Source organism: Primulina eburnea, chromosome 17, assembly GCF_022965805.1.
Source record: "Primulina eburnea isolate SZY01 chromosome 17, ASM2296580v1, whole genome shotgun sequence".
NCBI lineage: Eukaryota > Viridiplantae > Streptophyta > Magnoliopsida > Lamiales > Gesneriaceae > Primulina > Primulina eburnea.
In genome coordinates this window covers 2,199,707-2,218,588 of record NC_133117.1, presented here as the reverse complement: position 1 = coordinate 2,218,588, position 18,882 = coordinate 2,199,707, and the positions used below count along the sequence as shown (strand labels likewise).

General features: G+C 32.6%; 2 protein-coding genes and 1 pseudogene across 5 annotated transcripts; 2 read left to right on the top strand and 1 right to left on the bottom strand.

Annotated features, from left to right (window-relative positions):
* Positions 1 to 311: 311 nt before the first annotated feature.
* Positions 312 to 4,198, bottom strand: LOC140818462 (heptahelical transmembrane protein 3-like). 2 transcript variants are annotated; one of them, XM_073178418.1, is made up of 4 exons: positions 3,734 to 4,198; positions 3,555 to 3,638; positions 3,364 to 3,436; positions 312 to 1,159 (listed from the first exon to the last, which is right to left on the bottom strand). In XM_073178418.1, exons 1-4 carry the CDS (start codon positions 3,964 to 3,966, stop codon positions 497 to 499), a joined length of 1,053 nt encoding a protein of 350 aa, XP_073034519.1. In that variant the 5' UTR covers positions 3,967 to 4,198; the 3' UTR covers positions 312 to 496. The 2 variants fall into 2 exon arrangements, with proteins under 2 accessions (XP_073034519.1, XP_073034518.1); XM_073178417.1 differs by having other exon boundaries at positions 3,546 to 3,638; positions 3,734 to 4,167.
* Positions 4,199 to 10,938: 6,740 nt separating this feature from the next.
* On the top strand, positions 10,939 to 17,311 carry LOC140818098 (uncharacterized). Of its 3 annotated transcripts, none has more exons than XM_073177945.1 (5): positions 10,939 to 11,057; positions 12,782 to 14,312; positions 15,414 to 15,502; positions 16,607 to 16,688; positions 17,020 to 17,311. In XM_073177945.1, the coding sequence occupies exon 2, from the start codon at positions 12,788 to 12,790 to the stop codon at positions 14,261 to 14,263; it is 1,476 nt and encodes a 491-aa protein (XP_073034046.1). In that variant the 5' UTR covers positions 10,939 to 11,057; positions 12,782 to 12,787; the 3' UTR covers positions 14,264 to 14,312; positions 15,414 to 15,502; positions 16,607 to 16,688; positions 17,020 to 17,311. The 3 variants fall into 3 exon arrangements, with proteins under 3 accessions (XP_073034046.1, XP_073034045.1, XP_073034047.1); XM_073177944.1 differs by lacking the exon at positions 10,939 to 11,057 and adding an exon at positions 11,405 to 11,516; XM_073177946.1 differs by lacking the exons at positions 10,939 to 11,057; positions 15,414 to 15,502 and adding an exon at positions 11,405 to 11,516.
* LOC140818099 (cytochrome c oxidase subunit 6b-2-like) lies at positions 14,319 to 17,311 on the top strand (annotated as a pseudogene).
* Positions 17,312 to 18,882: the final 1,571 nt, after the last annotated feature.

Below are 18,882 nucleotides of genomic sequence, written 5' to 3'. Positions count from 1 at the left end.
ATTATATTTTAATAATCAGTTTTCGAGTTTTTTTTTTATTAAAATCATGTAATTAAATTATTAATATTGTTTTTAAAATTTAATAATTCCATTGTTAAACATACGTGAATGTGAGAAATTTTTTTAATCATGTCATTATAAAAATTTAACAATAACATTAATAATTTAATTACATGATTTTAAGATTAAAATTGATTATTAAAACATAGTTACATGATCATAATTGATTCAATACAAGATAAATTACTGAAAATATCACACTTCAATACGTATAGGTGATTATTTAAATGACAATCCATGCGTTTATGCGGGAACTATACATTAAATTGATCGATCGAATAATTATATTTTTACAATCACCTTTCACAATCTCAATAAATCATATCACTTACATAAGGGAATAATGCGTCTACTGTCCAAAGAATATATAAAATTCTGAACCACAACCAATCAATCCTAAATCATCACATACTATATTAAATCCTTCGGAGAAATCCTAGACATGTAAACCCTGTCTCCAATCCATGATAATGAGCGTGGCGGCGCAGTGAGTAAGCGCCGCAGCGACCACGAAAACGTGAAAAATCTGATGGCTGTGGCCTAAAATATCAAATGCACCAGGCATCCATCTTTCTGGTATCCTAGTAACATAAAATACTACCCCCAAACCATACAACATCCCCATAGCTATCTCATATCCGAGCGACGCTACTAACTGCGGATGATCCCAGTGCAACACGACTCCGTGTGTAGCTGGAATCACCCCTGAGAACCCCATGCACAAAAACAGAGCTGCCCTGAAACCCCGATATTCACCATTTGACAGAGACGGGGCAAGAAGCGTTGTGACTACTAGAATACCGATCAAAGTAATTGAGGAAAGGTATAAGAAGCGCCAGTAGGGGTGGTCTAAGAAGGTGTAGTATAAGGGGGCGAAGAATGAGCCCACTATCATGAGGGAGATTCCTGCATAGTCTAGTCGCCAGAAGAAGTAGTAGAAACGCCGGGAGTGGCAGGAGAAGAGGTGGGAAGTGGTGCTAAAGATTAAACAGACCATTGCTCCACCCAAGAAAACAAACCACGGCCATAAGGGAATGGAGCTTGAATGTTTACTTGCTCCAAAGAGTGCTGATTTTGAAAAGTGTCTTGCATAAGAATCCTGTAGATTGAAAAGAGACGTAACAAATTAATGCGTATCAATGTAAGAAAAAAATGATGCGTATCAGAAGAAGATTAAACGTGTAGGTAACGGCTACGACGATTGTCTACATATTTTGACAAAACTTGCGTACGCAACCTCAACTTTAGAAAATTGACATGCGTACACGTTTTTTCTTTTGACTCTCGGCTCCCGATACACTCGGAAATCAAAGAAATTAAAAAAATTCAATGGCAGGAGGTAACACTCGATTTATTTCCGCATATTGATTATCATGTTTATATACGTGCAAAAACATGATTTAATTTTTAAGAAAAAATTCTAACAGTCAGAACACATGATACACCAAAAACAGCAAACTCCCAACAATAAACGAGGTTTGAGTTGGAGAGTGGAGACACCTTGGATAGAAAAAATCCATCTACCCAATTGTATCGGCAAAAAAAAAAAAAAAAAAAAAACGAACACACGCTATGCATGTTGTGCTAAAAAATATGGATAAAAATCTTCATTCCCCTAACGTGAATTCAAGATCCTGACGTCGCGCGGGTCTTTACGTACCTTAAAAAATCTAGAAGTTTAATTTGTTCACATTATAAGCATGCTATTACAAACTATTCATGGCATAGGTTGGCTGCCTAACTGGTGGCCGAATACTTTGAAAAGTTTGAGGTATTGTTTAATCTGAAGGTTCGAATTCCAGATTATAAATCCACATTATTGGGGTAATTAGTAAGGTAATCAATGACAAACAACATAATAATTAAGCCCAAACTAAAGGTCATGAATTCTCTAGCCACGTAAGAGTTTATTATTTGTTAACTTGAAGAGCACAGTCGACATGGGAATTGGGAATTCGTCCTTTTTCGCAAATAAAAAAATTTATAGTTCTTTTTTGTATTATATAATGTTGAACAATTTTAAATTAAAAATGTACTCATATCAAAACTATCTAGAGAAAAAAAATGTTTGTTGGTTGGTATGGTCAAATTCAAAATTTGCAAATGATCACTCATTAATTTTGACAATTATAATTATGAGATTATCTCTATTTTAATATATATCAAATTAATGGCACACATACGTCGAATGACTGCTATATACGTGAAGCAACTAAATATCTCTTATAAATTGAAAATTGTAAAGTTCTCGTGCTTTGTGCATCATGACCCACCCACCAAGATAAGATTTAGTATCAAGGATAAATTAAATAAATAATAAATCTTTTGTAGACAATCTCATAAATTTTTTGTAAAAAATAAATAACACACTCAAAAAGCTTCTCACATTTTGTTCTCACTATCCTAAGTCTTCACTATCACTCTCTAATTATCCTAACAGTAAAGAAAATATTTATAAATAATTTTAAATTTACAAAAAAAAAATATTTAGTCCCAATGCAACGCATTTGCTCGGGCTAGTATTCTTTATTGAAAAGAAACATTAAAGAATGCCGATTCTCATTTTTCAATTGAAAACACGTTGCAATAATGGTAATGTACTTTGGCTTTATCTTTAATATATCTTTTTAAAAAAGTATTAAAATATGTCATATTCATTGCTAACGTATTTCTGTTTTTCACGAATCTTTTAGCATATCTTCCATCGATATTCACAATAAAAAGTAATATTTTTAACATAAAAATACTATTTTTTAATAGATGACTCAAATAAAATATCTGTCACATAAAATACGACCCATGAGATCGTCTCACACAAGTTTTTGCCTTTCCATTTTACCAAAATGAAATAGTAAAATATTTTGGGTTATTTAATTGATATTATATCGGAGCTAGGATGAATATTTAAAATTTTTACAATCCAATATATTAAATATAAAATAAATTTTTTTATGAGTGACGTACAAAAAATATATCGTATAAGATGTAAAAATATAAAAACAAATCAGTGATATTTAATTTATTTAATATAAAAGTTGGAAAATGAAACCAAATAGAGATAGTACAGCAAAATCATCGTGGAAAGACAGCTGAGCTACGTTCACGGATAAGAAACACCTAATTCAGTTGCCTCATACACACGGAGTTCGTTTTCCTTTTTAATTAACAAAATATGTTATAATAAATTGCAATTAGGCTTTCAAGAACAGAGGAGATTAAATGTGATGTTAGAAAGAAGAGTACCAAAAACCGAAAGGAGCGAAAGAATTGGACTGAATTGCAAATTGTGAAAGTAACACTGACCGGAAAGAAAGAATTGGAGCTGCTGGATAGGTTCACCGTCGCCGTCTTCTTCAGCCATCCATCATTTCCCTCCCTGTTAGTTATTCCAATTTTCAGTAAAAAAAATTATGGAAAAAGTAAAGATGATCTGAAGAGAGGAAGCTTGAATTGACGAAAATGTGCAACGATTTCAGAAAATTTACCAGGATAACCTCGTCGTGAAATTCTCCATGGTCATCTCCTCCGTCAAGCTCACCACCGTTAACCAAGCAAATATGATAAATCCGACCAAATGCCTGGAAGAAAAATTCGATCTCATCCATCGACTTCAATAATTGAATCGAAGATGATTAAGATTATGAACACGAAACAGAAGCAAAAACCGCCTTACGTCCAAATGTTGAGAGTTTCATTATGCAACGAGAAAACGCTGAGAAGGACGTCTTTCAGAGGCCATTCACATCTGTAATAGTCTCTAATGAATTCATTATCCTTCAGATAGTCCGGCAACGCCTCGTATTTCTCCAGCCTCCGCGGATTCTTCTCCTCGTGACAATCCTCTCCGTTCTCCGCCTCACGAGGCGTCGACAACGCGGAGGCGCATTTCGAACCTCTCCTCCTCATATGATCTTCTATATGTTGTAAATATATATGTACGTGTGTGGTGAAGGATCGTTCGTCGGAAACGAATCCGGTGGTCTCTACAGGTCCCCGGCGAATCTCCACCGGGAGCTCTGAAGTGTTTGCTTCTCACCGGCGGTCGTGAATCTGCGCTTAGCATGTATGGCTCCCATAATTTATACTGATCCCAACAAATGGCGTCTACCGTTTATTTTTATTCCTTTCAAACGAATATGCGTCGGGGCAATTATCCTCTGTGGTCGAGACCACAGTAACTCTTTCTTATCTCTTAACCTTTTTCCCGTTGTACGTTTGACGAAAACCGAAGGGTCAAAGTCAAAATGGAAGCTGAACAATGCGACGACTGCCCTTTTTTTTCACTGCAGCTCAGAAATGGTTGGCGTAGAAATTCAACTTAGGCGGAAGGGTATTTATGTAAATTAATATTTTGTAAAAATTGGATATGGTATTCAATCGAATATTCCATATATTTATAAATTTTAAGAGGAATAATTCGAAAATGTTAGTATTTCGAAGGACTCTTTCTTTTTTTTTCCTTTTTCTCTTTTCATATTAGTAAAGGGCTAATATTATTTTTGAAATTTATAATTATATCATCAATCACATGTGTATATCTCGAGAAAATTTTATAACCATGTACTAAAAAAAAATTTAACAATAATTTTGATTATTTAATTATATGATTTTGACAAAAAAAACTTGTGTGAGACGATCTCACGTGTCGTATTTGTGAGACGGGTCTTTTATTTGGATCATCTGTGAAAAAGTATTACTTTTTATGCTAAGAATATTACTTTTTATTGTGAATATCGGTAAGATTGACCCGTCTCACAGAATAAGATCCCTGAGACAGTCTCACGTGAGATCCACTCATAATAGGGAGAAATAACTAAAATTGATTGAAAGAACATAATTTCAAAATTATAATTGATTTAAATATATACAGACTAAAAATATCACAAAGTATTAAAATCTAAAATTGATATTTTTCATTTTACTTTCGTGTGCATAATGGTATTGTCATATTCTTGCTTTTACTTATTTCACGAGTTATCCCGGCAATATATATGCTAGATTTTATGGATATTTTTCACATGTTGTTGGTTTAATTTTAACATCAAATCAACTTCAAAAGAAAAGTTAGTCCTCGGTAGACAGTAGTTAAGTTATTTTTTTAATTATCATGTTCTTCGAAAAGACTTGATCGAACGTATTCGGATTTTAAATGAGGATGTATAGAGAAATTCGTCAACTTTTAAATCATGGGTAATTTTTATTTATGTTTAATTTTCTTGTTTATTTAATTATGTGTAATTTTTAATTATGTGTGATTGCTTTTTTTTTTTTTTAAATAATGTGTACTTTTTAATTTTGATTTAATTATTCTGTTTTTTAAATAAAAATTTATTTTATAAAATAAAAAAAAATCATATTTCAACATCATCTCATCACCGTAGAAATAAGAGACGAAGTTATCAATATTGACAAGAATATGAGATGAAATTACCAACTCCATATCTTCACCTTCATTTCACCGTTAAACGCAGGGGCGGATTTAGTGTAGGGCGAACGGAGGCCACGGCCTCCCCAAAAAATTAAAAAAAAAATTAGTATATAGCGACGGGTTTAACCAAACCGTCGCTATATTGCGAGGGTTATTGTAAAAACCGTCGCTATATTGCGACGGTTATTAACAAAACCGTACGTTGTTAAGAAACGTATGGTTGATGTTTTGTTCAATGTAACCCGTAGAATTTTTGTCTTTTCCCTTTTAAATTTTTGTTTGTCTTTTGTAAGCGACCCCCCAGTGTCGAAATCCTAGATCTGCCCCAGATTAAACGTGTCTTGAATTTGAAAAAACAATAGAAATGGAATTTTCTTGTTACGAAAGTTTTGACTTTGGAGTATTATATATATGCATGTAAATAACTTGCACGTATAAAGATAATGTCTGTGATGGTTACCAACAAGACAAAAACTTGTGTGAGACGGTCTCACGGGTCGTATTTTGTGAGACGGATCTTTATTTGGGTCATCCATGAAAAAATATTACTTTTTATGCTAAGAATATTACTTTTTATTGTGAATATTGGTAGGATTGACCCGTCTCACAACTTAGGATCCGTGAAACGGTCTCACATGAGACTCACTCTACCAACAAATGAGAGGAACCTAAAACGTCTCTATTGATATCAAAACTAAGATTAGAGGATAGTATGATCGGTCTATCTGTCTATTTTGTAGATCGAGAAATTATCGATTCAACCCACTTATTTTAAATGATAGGACGAGATGATATCTCATTTTAACGAAGAGTAGATCTCTTGTGAGACGGTCTCATGAATATTTATCTGTGACACTTTCACAATAAAAAGTAATACTTTTTCATGGATGACTCTGATAAGAGATCCGTTTCATAAAATACAACTCTTGAAACCGTCTTACACAAGTTTTTGCTTTTAACGAATTGAAAAATAGTCAAATCATCCTACTTATTTTATACGACGATTCTAGCCTATTTTAACATCTCAAATTTTGACTATTAGATACAAGAGAAGGTAGATTATCCATTAGCGATAAAATATCATGAGATATATGATTTTTAATTTGTGTGAACGAAAAGAAATTCGATTATTCCCAAGAATCATGAATAAAAAAATTTCGATTTCGATTTCAATTTCCAAATAACACCATCACAAGTTAACCAACGGCACGTGGTTCGAGATTTCGTTCACCTAATCGCACCTATATACCTCACATGTGATGTCGCAAGTTGAACAAGGAAATACGAATCAAAGTACAATAAAAATGCCGATTCCTCGATCCTCTTTGGGTTGGTAAGAATACTTTCTGCAAGAAAACTGTTCACCAAACTTATGGATGAGTATATAATACGGCTCGACTGTTATTTCGGGTAATTTTAAAACAAGATGATCAATTCATAATTTAAATTCATAATTTAAATATGTTGAGTTTATCGGTCGATCATTTTATATCGAAACATACTGAGAATGATAGTCCGGATATATGATAGACCCCCTTCAATACGAAGTACATGTCGTTCCTCTTTAAGCACAGTCCATACAACCCAAAACAATCGTGACATGCTTTTTACATTTCTTGAAGTGCTATTCATGAACACATGAATGAAATTGATTCTAGCAGTTGACTGAAGTAATAATTCAAATAATGGTGGATCCTAAAACAAGATACCTCACAAAACATTGATATATAATATTTGGATAAAGCAAAAACTTGTGTGAGACGGTCTCACGGGTCGTATTTGTGAGACGAATCTCTTATTTGGGTCATCCATGAAAAAAATATTAATTTTTATGCTAAGAGTAGTACTTTTTATTGTGAATATGGATAAGGTTGACCCGTCTCACATATTAGAATCCGTGAGACGATCTCACATGAGATTCACTCTTTGGATAATATATCAATTGCAAATGGTACTCTTGACACGATAATCAAATACTTAGGTAATTAAATTTACTAAAATAATAAGTCTTCATTTAGACCAACTTATTATTTATAAGGTGAACTTAAGAATTACCACACACTTATTATAGAAATACATTATAATTAATATTTCAAAAATAAATAAATCTACATTATAGATGTTACTTTAACAACATATAATTTCAATCAATAATGATCCAACATGTGGAACAGTCTATATGAATTGAATTATCATACGACATACAAATCCGATGTCAATTTTAATTGTTGAATCAAAAAGATTTAAATAATAACAGTAATAATCCAATCCAAGAGACATTTATCATGTACGGTTAATTAATTTTTTTAATAAAAAAAGCTAAAATAAAATAAAACACCCTCACCTCATGGCTTCACCCACTATCATTTCCGCAGCCGGCTGGTACCGTCCAACTCGACGGCGGCGACTAGTGCCTATGGTCGTCCGAACACTGTCGTTTCGTGGCCTGGCCAGCCATCGATCGTTTTCTTTTTTAAAAAAAATTGAATGATGGCTCTGATAAAATTTGTCGTAACTTTAGGTATTCTAAACATAATAGAATATTTAAACAGTCATATTAAATTATCAAAAATAATTCATGTAAAACATATCATGAAATCTACGATAGAAAATCTATTTGGATTTGGATGTAGTCTTCCACAACCAAATCTCCTTAGCTCTTCATGGGATCAATCAAATCTCTCATTTTTGATTTCTATTAGAATATCCTCTTTGAATGGGAAGGAAGGATACTTTTTTGTTTTTTTTGTAGGTTTGGTTTTGGGGTCTACAATTCTTCAACATGTCCATCCATGGTTCATTTTCAAAGCACCTATAAATGGCACATTTTCATTAGAATCTTATCAAACATAATATTATATGATTTTTACGCATTAAATTTCATACTTTAAATACAAATATTGAATCGATTTTATAAATCACTTGCTTGACTCAATTGAATTAGATATTATATATAATATAATTGTTATTTAAATATGTGAGACCCTCTCACGAATTTAAATCTGTGAGACGGTCAATCCTACTGATATTCACAATAAAAAGTAATACTCTTAGCATACAAAGTAATACTTTTTCATGGATGACCTAAATAAGAGATCTGTTTCACAAATACGACCCGTGAGACCATCTCACACAAGTTTTTGCATAATATATATAGTTTAAGATTTTATTTTAACAAATACAATATGTGTTAAATTATTTCAGGTTGTGCTCGGATGGAAGGATTTGAAGCCATGTATTTGAAAATCATTTGGTTATTTGAATGAATTTTGTGGATTTGAATCTACTGTAACGTAAATGCACTGCTAATTATGATGAATTTGAAATACACCCGAAACCTACAAACTATATCTTTTTAGTTTACAAATTTCCAATGAATAGATTATTATAGAGATTACATGCAAAATCTCATCCAGAAGAGTCAAGGTGGCCAATATTTATTGCATGTTTTTAGCACTCTCAACCAAATTTCAATTCAAAATATAAATTTCCAAATAAAATTATAAAACTTCAAGAAACTTTTTAATGGTCCAAGTTGAATATTGGAGTTGTGTGGTGACTAAGAAGAATGGTCCATTATGTGTGACCAATGCCCCAGACCAGAAGCTTCTTAGTATGGCTAGCTTAGGAAGCCATCAAAAAAGAATGCATGTGTAACATCAAGCTTATTGTGATTTCATTACACACAAAAATTTGATAAAAAGGTTCAATTCCATGAATTTGCAATACTGGACATGAAACTTATATGTTATTTGATTTTCGAATGTTCATGGTAACTATATATCAAATTTACGAACATAGGCGAAATTTGGGTTATTCGAAATAATCAGATTTTGTTGAAATGGAAGATTTCAATAGTTTTGGAATAGCATGCATTTTTTTCAGCTCGAGGTTATATGATTTTTGGGTGTGTTTAAATTCATCATAATTAACATTGTCAAATGCACAACGTACGGGTCTGTGCCTTAAACCGTGGGTGATTTGTGGGCACACCGCGGGTGACCCTACAATTTTAACTTGCATCAGAGACGGAGGCCATGCATGCTAATTAGGACCAAGGCTGAGAGAAAAAGCCACCCACGTGAATAATGCAAAGTCCGTGCATGAGTTAAACGAGTGTAAGATGAAAGAAAATTCACTCGAGGACTCTGCCATTTTGGATGGAACTTGGAAGAGATGAGTTTTCAAGTTTCAATGTGGATTTTCGGATTTTAATCACGAGATTTTTCTTCTCTTTCTTGAGAAGTTGTCAAGTTTCTAAATATTATTATAGTGATTTATTCTGAATTCATCAAGCAAATTTTCTTAGGTTAAGGCCGAGAAATATAATGTGTTGAGAATATGTTTTTTTTTTTTAAAAAAAAAAATTCAATTCATAGTTCAATATAATATTTGGTATTGGTAATCTAGTAAATTATTTGTATGTATCTGATGTTTAATTATTTGTATGTATATGATATAAAATTGAACTGGCCTAAAATAAAATAGCATCAAAATATCAAACAACAAACACTACTTTTGATTTTAATCTTGTCCCACATAAATAAAAAAATAAAATAAATGTAGATCTAAAATCAGTTTATAATGAGATACAATATATTGAGTTTCTAGAATAACTTTTGTCGATCATTTTCGTAAAGCGAGAATGAATATAAAATAGTTATTATAGAGATCTATTATGCTGTCGAGTAAACGCGGGCTTGGACCTGAGGTATGACGAAAAGGTGTCAGAGATGGTCACTAACACGAACACCGAATAGTGATAAATAGTGAATAGTGAATAGTGAATAGTGATAAATGTTTTCATTTCCTGCTAATTGATGCAAGAAAATGCTCGAACAAATCATGTGACTGTGTATCATGAACACACACACACACACACATATATATATATATATATATATTTTTTGGGATTTTTTCATCTATGAGGCTGGATGATTCTGTTCGGTTAATTGATTTTGATAGAATTGATTAGCTCCCCACTGCCATTTCATGTGGTTAATGTTCGTTCAATTCATGGGTTGAGCTTTTATTTATTCATTCTTGAATGTGGTTAAATAAATGGCTTTGTGATATATTTTTTTTTACCTTATTTGAATTTTTTCTCCATTGCTTCGGCAAAAATTAATGCAAGATGTCCTAAGTCTATGCTAAACGTAGTGAAACTTCACCCAGTACTATACCCAAAGATACACTGAGATGAAGTTATGAACCCGAAGATAAGTCGGTAACAATTTATCTAAAATTCGTAAAACAGAACTCAACGAGAAGGTTTTGATTCGAAATAATAATAAGAGTTCCTTGCAAAACTAATGACCAAACCTTCAAAAGGAAATAACCCCAAAGATTGAAAAATATCACAACAGAATCTTTTTCTTACTCCTACCCAGCAAAGCTAGACATCACTCTTAATTACGTTTTTATCTTTGATCTAATGGTTTCTTCTAATGTTTTCAGTTGTGGGATGCAGAGTTAGTACTCCAGATCTCATAACATCCAGTAGTCCATCGAGTAGTGGCTCTGGGAACTCTCTATGCCATTGAACATCTAGCTGAAGGTGTAATGCTGGGTAAAAATTTCTTGACTTGCATCCTCGTTCATTCTTTTACCAAGTTATCAAGTCGTTCATCCTCATTTCTTGAAGCTATTCAAGATATTAACACTGATATCAATATGATGTGAAAATATCAACTTTATATATTCACCTTCATGTCAACATTAAACGTGTCCTGAATCTTGAAAACACAATAAAAATGAAATTTTCTTGTTACTAAAGTTTCGACTTTCAAGTATTATGCACGTATAAACGTTAGCGACGGTTAAAAGGTCGTCGCAAAACGTGGCAAAAACGTCGTTAATTTAGCGACGGTGATTCCCCAACCGTCGCTATGGGCGACGGTTTGGACGGTTTTATCAAAACCGTCGCTAAATTCCCATATATTCGACAACTTCAAGCTGCGATTTCTTGTCTCGCTTCTATATCGGCGTGTACAAGTTTTCTCCGACGACCCGTCTTCCCGTTTTTGAGGTATTAAACTAGAAATTTCATATTTTGAATCTTATTATATCTCGTTCAGATTACTATTTTTTATATCGTATACATGGTTCGCAATATCGGTATCGTTCCGGCTGGTCCATAACCGGAACTTCAATAGCCGAGACAAATTTCCTACCTGGAAAGGATGGGTGCTCTGAAGCTCCGATAATCACTGCGATAACGGTAGAACGACCGTTATGTAGGAAAGTAACGGATTTTGGATATAATCGGAGAGGAACGGCCGATTTACCCCATTTTCCTAATTTTGCCCTGATTTTTCCGCCATGTATGTGGGAGTAAGGTGTGTATGGGATATGGGAGAGAGGAAGAGTTTTCTTTTGGTTTTTTTTTTCCTTCAATTTTTTATGATTGAAAAACATGATATCAATAATTTTGAAAATGATTAGTGATCAATTAACTACTTGATAAATTTAAAAGTCAATTTTTATTTTAAATAAATGATTGTATTTTATGTTAACAAATATTTTAAATAATTCTATTTTATCTTCCAAAGCTTTTACTCAACTAATTTTTTTTTAAAAAAAACATTGATTTATTCGAAATTAAAATTGAATGCATCCGGGTAAACAAGTTTTGATATCTATACTCTTTGTATTATTCTATACTATATTATTAAATTTGAGGCACTTAGAGTGACTATCTTTTAATGTCATCGTCTATTTTAATATCATCAATTGTAAAATATAGATTTTAGTCGAAGTATTTTAGTTGACTTTAAATAATATGTAACTCTAAAGTAAGATTTGAAGAAATTTAATTCCAATTTAGGTTAACATATTTAACTCCAATTGAAATTTTTTTCAAAAGTTTAATTGATTATAACCCAAAACTTTCTTAATATTATATTTAAATTTTGAGATGGTTGTGAAAATTTCGATATATAACAAATATATGCTCTGTGATTCAACAAGTGTGAATAAAATTTTAAAAAATATATTTACTATCTTGTTTTCCTCAAATAATCTATTTAATGATATTTATTTTGATTTACATATTTATGAATATTTTTTCAAAAGTTTCAATTTATATTAATTTTAAAAAATATCCGCGCCGTGACCGTTCCGAGAAATGTCAGGAGAACTGGAACAGTGACTTCCGCGACGGTCTCCACGACCGCGATTGCGAACCATGATTGTAATATCAATTAATTAATTAAGTGCTGGAAAATGTTTCATATTTGTAGATTATTATTTATAGTTTAATTTGTTTTATTTCATGTATTTATTCTTTTGTAGGATAAAATGGATAACGATAGAAATTGGATGCATCGTCGGTTGGAGAATGGATTTCTAATGAATGAATATTGTGTTGGTGTAAAGTCGTTTGTAACATCTGCACTTAGACGCACTCATGAAGCAGAAAACTCCCTTGAAATCTCTCTAAGGGAAGCTTTCATCTCTCTTGAACCCAACTTGAGACCCCTTTTTCCTCTAACTATCCCAACTCAAAAAGAGTATGAAAATCTCAATAGAGCAATCCTTTACGGCATTTTATGCGAATCTCACCTAGCTAAAGTTCACATCAAGCACTTACATGGCAAAAGTACTGATGGATATGAGTATTTTACTGGGCTGCTCATCAAGCTTGTGAATGAGATGTATGCGAAACTTGTTGATCTTGTGCGGAAACAGTTGCTTTGGGTAACCCGGGAGATGGTTAATGTGGCGGCAGTCGGGTTTGATCGTTTGTTGGTCGCCCTTTTGAGGCAGATTGTTGGTGGGGACTTTGGCGAAGAGAATCTGTGGTTGTGCTTTGAAATGATCTGCCTATTGTCAAGCAAATGGGATTGTTTGTTAAAGGAGGAGCCATTTGTTTTGACTGGTGCTTTGTATGTGTTTCTGCGGTTATTGGCTGATCACTGTAGGGTATTGAATGTTCCAAAAATTGAGGCTTTGAGGCGAATGGAGATTGACTTTTGTGTTAAAATTTTGAGACAGGAGTTTCATTTATGTTTAAACATTGGGAGAGATCTTGTTAGGCTTTTGCAAGATTTAGTTTATGTACCTGACTTTCGAGACATATGGAAAGACTTGCTGTATAATCCAAGTGCCTTTAAAGTTGATGGATTTGTAGATATATCACAGACATATAGTGCACGAACTGCAAGCAAGTATTTTTTGCTTAGGATAACTCCAGAAATGGAATCACAGTTAAGGTTTTTGCTGACTAATGTGAAGATTGGAAGTCATAAGCGGCATCAAATTTGGTTTATGAAGAAATTTCTTGCTGTGCCGGAGAGGAAGACAGTAGTCACTGACATTTTGAGATTTATATGTTGTGCTCATCATCCATGTAATGACATAATTCGATCGGATATCATCCCAAGATGGGATGTGATTGGTTGGTTACTGAAGTGTGGCCTGAAGAACTATGTTGAAGCAAATGTGAAGCTTGCGTTGTTCTATGATTGGCTCTTCTTTGATGAAAAGCTGGATGATATCATGAGTCTTGAACCTGCTATTTTGTTGATGGTCCATTCTCTACCTAATTACATTGATGTTACACATTCTCTTCTTGAATTTCTCTTTATATTGTTGGATAATTATGATCTCGAGAGAAAAGAGATTATACTTCGTGGAATATCAACAGCTTTTGATGTGATTGTTAGGAAAGGTGTGGTCCAATCACTTGATGTGTTAACTAGTTGTGATAGGCTTTCTCCATATCTCAAGCAAAGGCTTGGTAAGGTGCTATCAGATTCTCAGGTGCGACATTGAGAGATTTTCACAGTAAATTGTGCAATCACAAGAATCTTGAGCTCGATTGGTAATTATCTTACTCCTTACTATTGATTTACAAAATGTATTGCATTCGTTTAGCTTAATTCAAATTATGTGTGTTATTCTGTTCCATAGTTGGTTCGCTATATATTTACAAATTAATTGGACATGATTCAAGTAAATGATAGATGGAAAATGCATTGTATTGTAATTAGACGTTATTACTATGATGATATGCTTAGTTGTGCACTGTTCGTCATTCCATTCTTGGTTTGAGGTTATTCTTTTTCCCCATGTCCACTTTCTTCTTGTATTAGTTAATCTTAAGCCCAAATCTTATAGAGATTCAGGGAGTTTATTTGTGCTATCTAGACTTTTTATCTCTAATTATGTACTTAATTGAATTAATAATTGTAGATTTGAATAAAAGAGGAAAAATAATTTTATTTTATAACATTCTACCTGGGGCACACACATTATACCATTTTTTCCTTACATTTTCTCCATCGGATCCCCAATGGCTGAGGTAAATCCCTAATCGACTATGATTTGTTTCAATCCTTTATATTTGTACGCTTTTCTATTATTAATGGCGATAAATGTTTTCATTTCCTGCTAATTGTCATGATGCAAGTAAATGCTCGAACAAATCTTGTGACTGTATCATGAAAATGCTTATCTTTTTTTTCGTATTTTTTCATCTATGAGGCTGGGTGATTCTGTTATGTTAATTGTTTTTGAATGAATTGATGTGCTCCTCCTCCACTGCCATTTTCATGTGGTTATTGATCGTTCAATTTATGGGGTGTATGTTTGTTTATTCATGCTTGAATCGGGTTGAATGGCTTTGTTTTTGACCTTATCTGAATTTTTTTCTTGGGTTTCAAATGATGTATCCCATTGTTTCGGTAAAATTTAATGCAAGATGTCCCAAGGGGCAAGTCTATGTTAAATGTAGTGAAATGCTCCTAGAATAACAAGAGTAGATTACCTAATAATTTTACAGACCTCGTATATAATTTATTTGAACTCCGTATGTATATGGCATAATCTAACGGTTCAAACTAATGTACGTCCTTCACCTGGTGTATGATAACCAAGCTTGCACACATCTAAGTGATTTTGTTTGAATTTTTTTCTTTCTCAGATTGAAATTAAAACTGCCCCTGCTGATTTTCGGTTCCCCACTACGAACCAAACCCGGCATTGTTTCACCCGTTACATTGAGTTTCACAGGTTAAACAAGTCCTCTTTATTATTTGAGTTTGATGATGAATTTTTGGCTGTTGAGCTTGATAGTTGATACATAACAATGCTTATCAAACTGATTGATGATGTCAAATGCTTGTATGGAGCAGGTGAAAGCTGGCATTAGTTTAATGATGGGTAAAGCATAAGATGTGTTATAATCTCTGTCCTTATTGTCATAGGAAGATCCTTGTTTATGTGTGAACTATTTCGTTCTATTTCATCAGTTACGGGGCCTGATTTTGAGTAGCAGCCCCTTTTGGTTTGATTTCAGTAACACCATTTGTCGTGGTTTTGAAACAGTATCATACTTTGATAAGTGCTATAAGGGATCGTATCTCGATGTGTATTACGTGTTTTCAAGGAGACAGAGATTTTGAAATATCTAGTTTATTTTGAGAATCGTTTGAATATATATTTAAATGAAAAAGATGTTTTGTGTTGTTTGCTCCTATATTGATTTACGTCAATATATTTTCCCAATCAGAGCTTGGGTTTGCTTCAAAAAAGAATTAGAAAGAGTGAGAGAGGGTTTAGATAGAGCTTACAATTTGTTCGCATTTCATATTCCAGACGATTATAAAGAAGTATTTACAGGTAAGATAAACATACTAGTTAATTCTTCTAAAACGCCATTGGTCTTCGATATGACTGCTGATTCAGAGATTTGAGTGGGTCTTATGTTTGAGACAAGTATAGAGTTCCTGAAGTTTTATTGTTGGCCGCAAATTTTGGTTGAGGAAGATGATGCAGACGTTACAGTTGAAATTGGATGTGGACTTTACACATTATTTATTAAATCTTGCCATTGTGTTTGGTTTGAAGGATTGATTTATTGGCTTGTAATCTTTTGGTTTTAATCCAACATTTTAAAAATTATTAATGTTCTACTATGATGAATCAATGACTTTTAAACTCTCAGGTTACTCTAAGAAATCTATCTTTTATATTTTGTAAGAAATTTTGTTTACATTCAGTTAGCAGTGAGAATTGAGGATTCAAATGTACACGCAAGTCTTTGATCCAAACAACGTTGATGAACAACTTTCAGCTATATTATTAGGTATTTCACATGATCATGTATGTTGTCAGGTGCGTGGCTGCTAAGGGCGATGAATCTGGTGGTTGTGATAAATTTGCCCAGTACTACCGTTCGCTTTGCCCAGGAGAATGGGTGAGTTGATATTCTTCTCTGCCATCCATGGCCAGCTTTTGGTGAAAACTAGTTTGGTAGAATAATAATATCGAGGTACTTTTATTTTAAGCCATGATATTCTGTAATTACTATTGACGAACCACGAACCTCTCACTTCAAAATCATTTGATCACTCTACCTTATATAGATTATAGATGATTGCATTGTTGTGCAATTAACTTTTGCTGCATTTGATATTGGCAGACTTTTTATTCATCTTTCTTTTTCTAGATGATCTGATGAAAGTTTTGCATGTATTATCACATTTTTCTCTGTGTTTTTAATGCAGACAGACGTTCGGTTTTTGCAGGTTGAAAAATGGAATGAGCAGGGGAGAATAGAACCTTCCCAGGGCCGCTTTAATTCAATACCCCCCATCACAGGGTTTCAGTGGTCTGGTGTTTGGTTGCAATTTGCCCTTTGTTTGAACATAATAATTTGAGGATTATTGCTTAACTAAGGCATTCTTGCAAATGCCTTAACTCTAAAGTTTTCGTTTGCACATAAACAAGTAGCCCAAAGTATGAGTTCTTTTCAGTATACTCTGATTCCTTGTTTCTTTCAACACTAAGATTTAAATACCCTATTATTTGTGCTGCTCATTTCGATCATGTATACACACATTCTTTTTTTAAAGAAAAAATTTATTTTTTAAAAAAAATAATTGGGCCAATTTAATTGTCACTGTTGGTGAGTTTGGAGGCAAAAACTTGTGAGACGGTTTCACGGGTCGTATTTTATGAGACAGATATCTTATTGTGGTCATTCATGAAAAAATATTATTTTTTATACTAAAAGTATTACTTTTTATTGTGAATATCGGTTTGGTTGATCCGTCTCACAGATAAAGATTCGTGAGACCGTCTCATAAGAGACCTACTCGAGTTTGGATGATGCGAGCTCGACAATTGAACCCATCCTGATAATGTATCTTTGAAAAATACAAGGTGCATCTAATTCGTTCTTCCAAGAAATATTTTTATATTTTGAAAAACTAACATATCCAAATATCTTATGATTATTTCATAAGGATATGTTAACCTCATATTTCTACACACACATTAAGGCTCATGAGATTGAAATTCTTCATGAATGGTATATCGAGTTTGGATCACTCACTCATTATAATGTTGATCTTCATAGGTTTGATTATCAATATTTAATATATTTAATTTTATATGGAAGCTACTTGTCATTGGATTGATAGTTCATGGTTAATTAAAAAAGATTAATTGTATATCGAGTGTTTGATGAAATACATATTGTCAAAAACATTCCCCAATTGATATGTTATATTTTAGAAGAATATGGATTAACTTTAGAGATTTTTCCTTTATCATTTGATAATGTTAGTTCTAATACTTTGAGTATCAATGAACTTAAAAAAAGTGTGAACGTACAATTGATGGTTTATTTTTCATATTCATTGTGTTTGTCATGTTTTGAATTTATATGTGCAAGATAGATTAAAATCATTAGATACACATTAAATCAATTAAGTCAGTTTTATCTTATTTATGGGCTCATCCAAATGTAATGAAAAAGTGGGGCATATTTTGTAAGGTTTTTTTTTTTATTATGGCATATTTTGTAAGGTTAATGGTATGCTACCTAGAAAATTCTCACGAGATATACTAATTCATTGGATCTCGACATATAAATTATAAACTGATGCAAGATTCATTTGAATATATGGACTTATTGTGTTATTTTTTTGCACAACATGATAGAAATTCTAGTTTTTATCTATTCTTGAATTAATGGAACATACGTAGGACAATTTGTGAAGTATTATGGATATTCTGGAGTTTAGTATCCTACATCTCATATAGTTCTAGTAAATTGGTGCAATATAGCACTAAGTTTTAATGAATATATTATTAATGAATATTTGGGTTCTTTTTAGGAACAAATAGAAGTTAAATGAGAATTTTTTTACCATATTCCTGGAATTTTCTTAATCTCTTTCATTTTAAATCTTATATGCAAATTAGATGTTTTGATTGAAATATTAATCATGTACTATGATATGTTAATTCTTATTAAATTGATCATTCTTCGACAGTAAGTCGAGTTAGAAATTGTTTGTGTGAAATTTATAAAAAATATAATTCACAAAACAATAAAATTGATACTTGTATCCAATATTTTCGATGATGGTGGCAAAAGACAC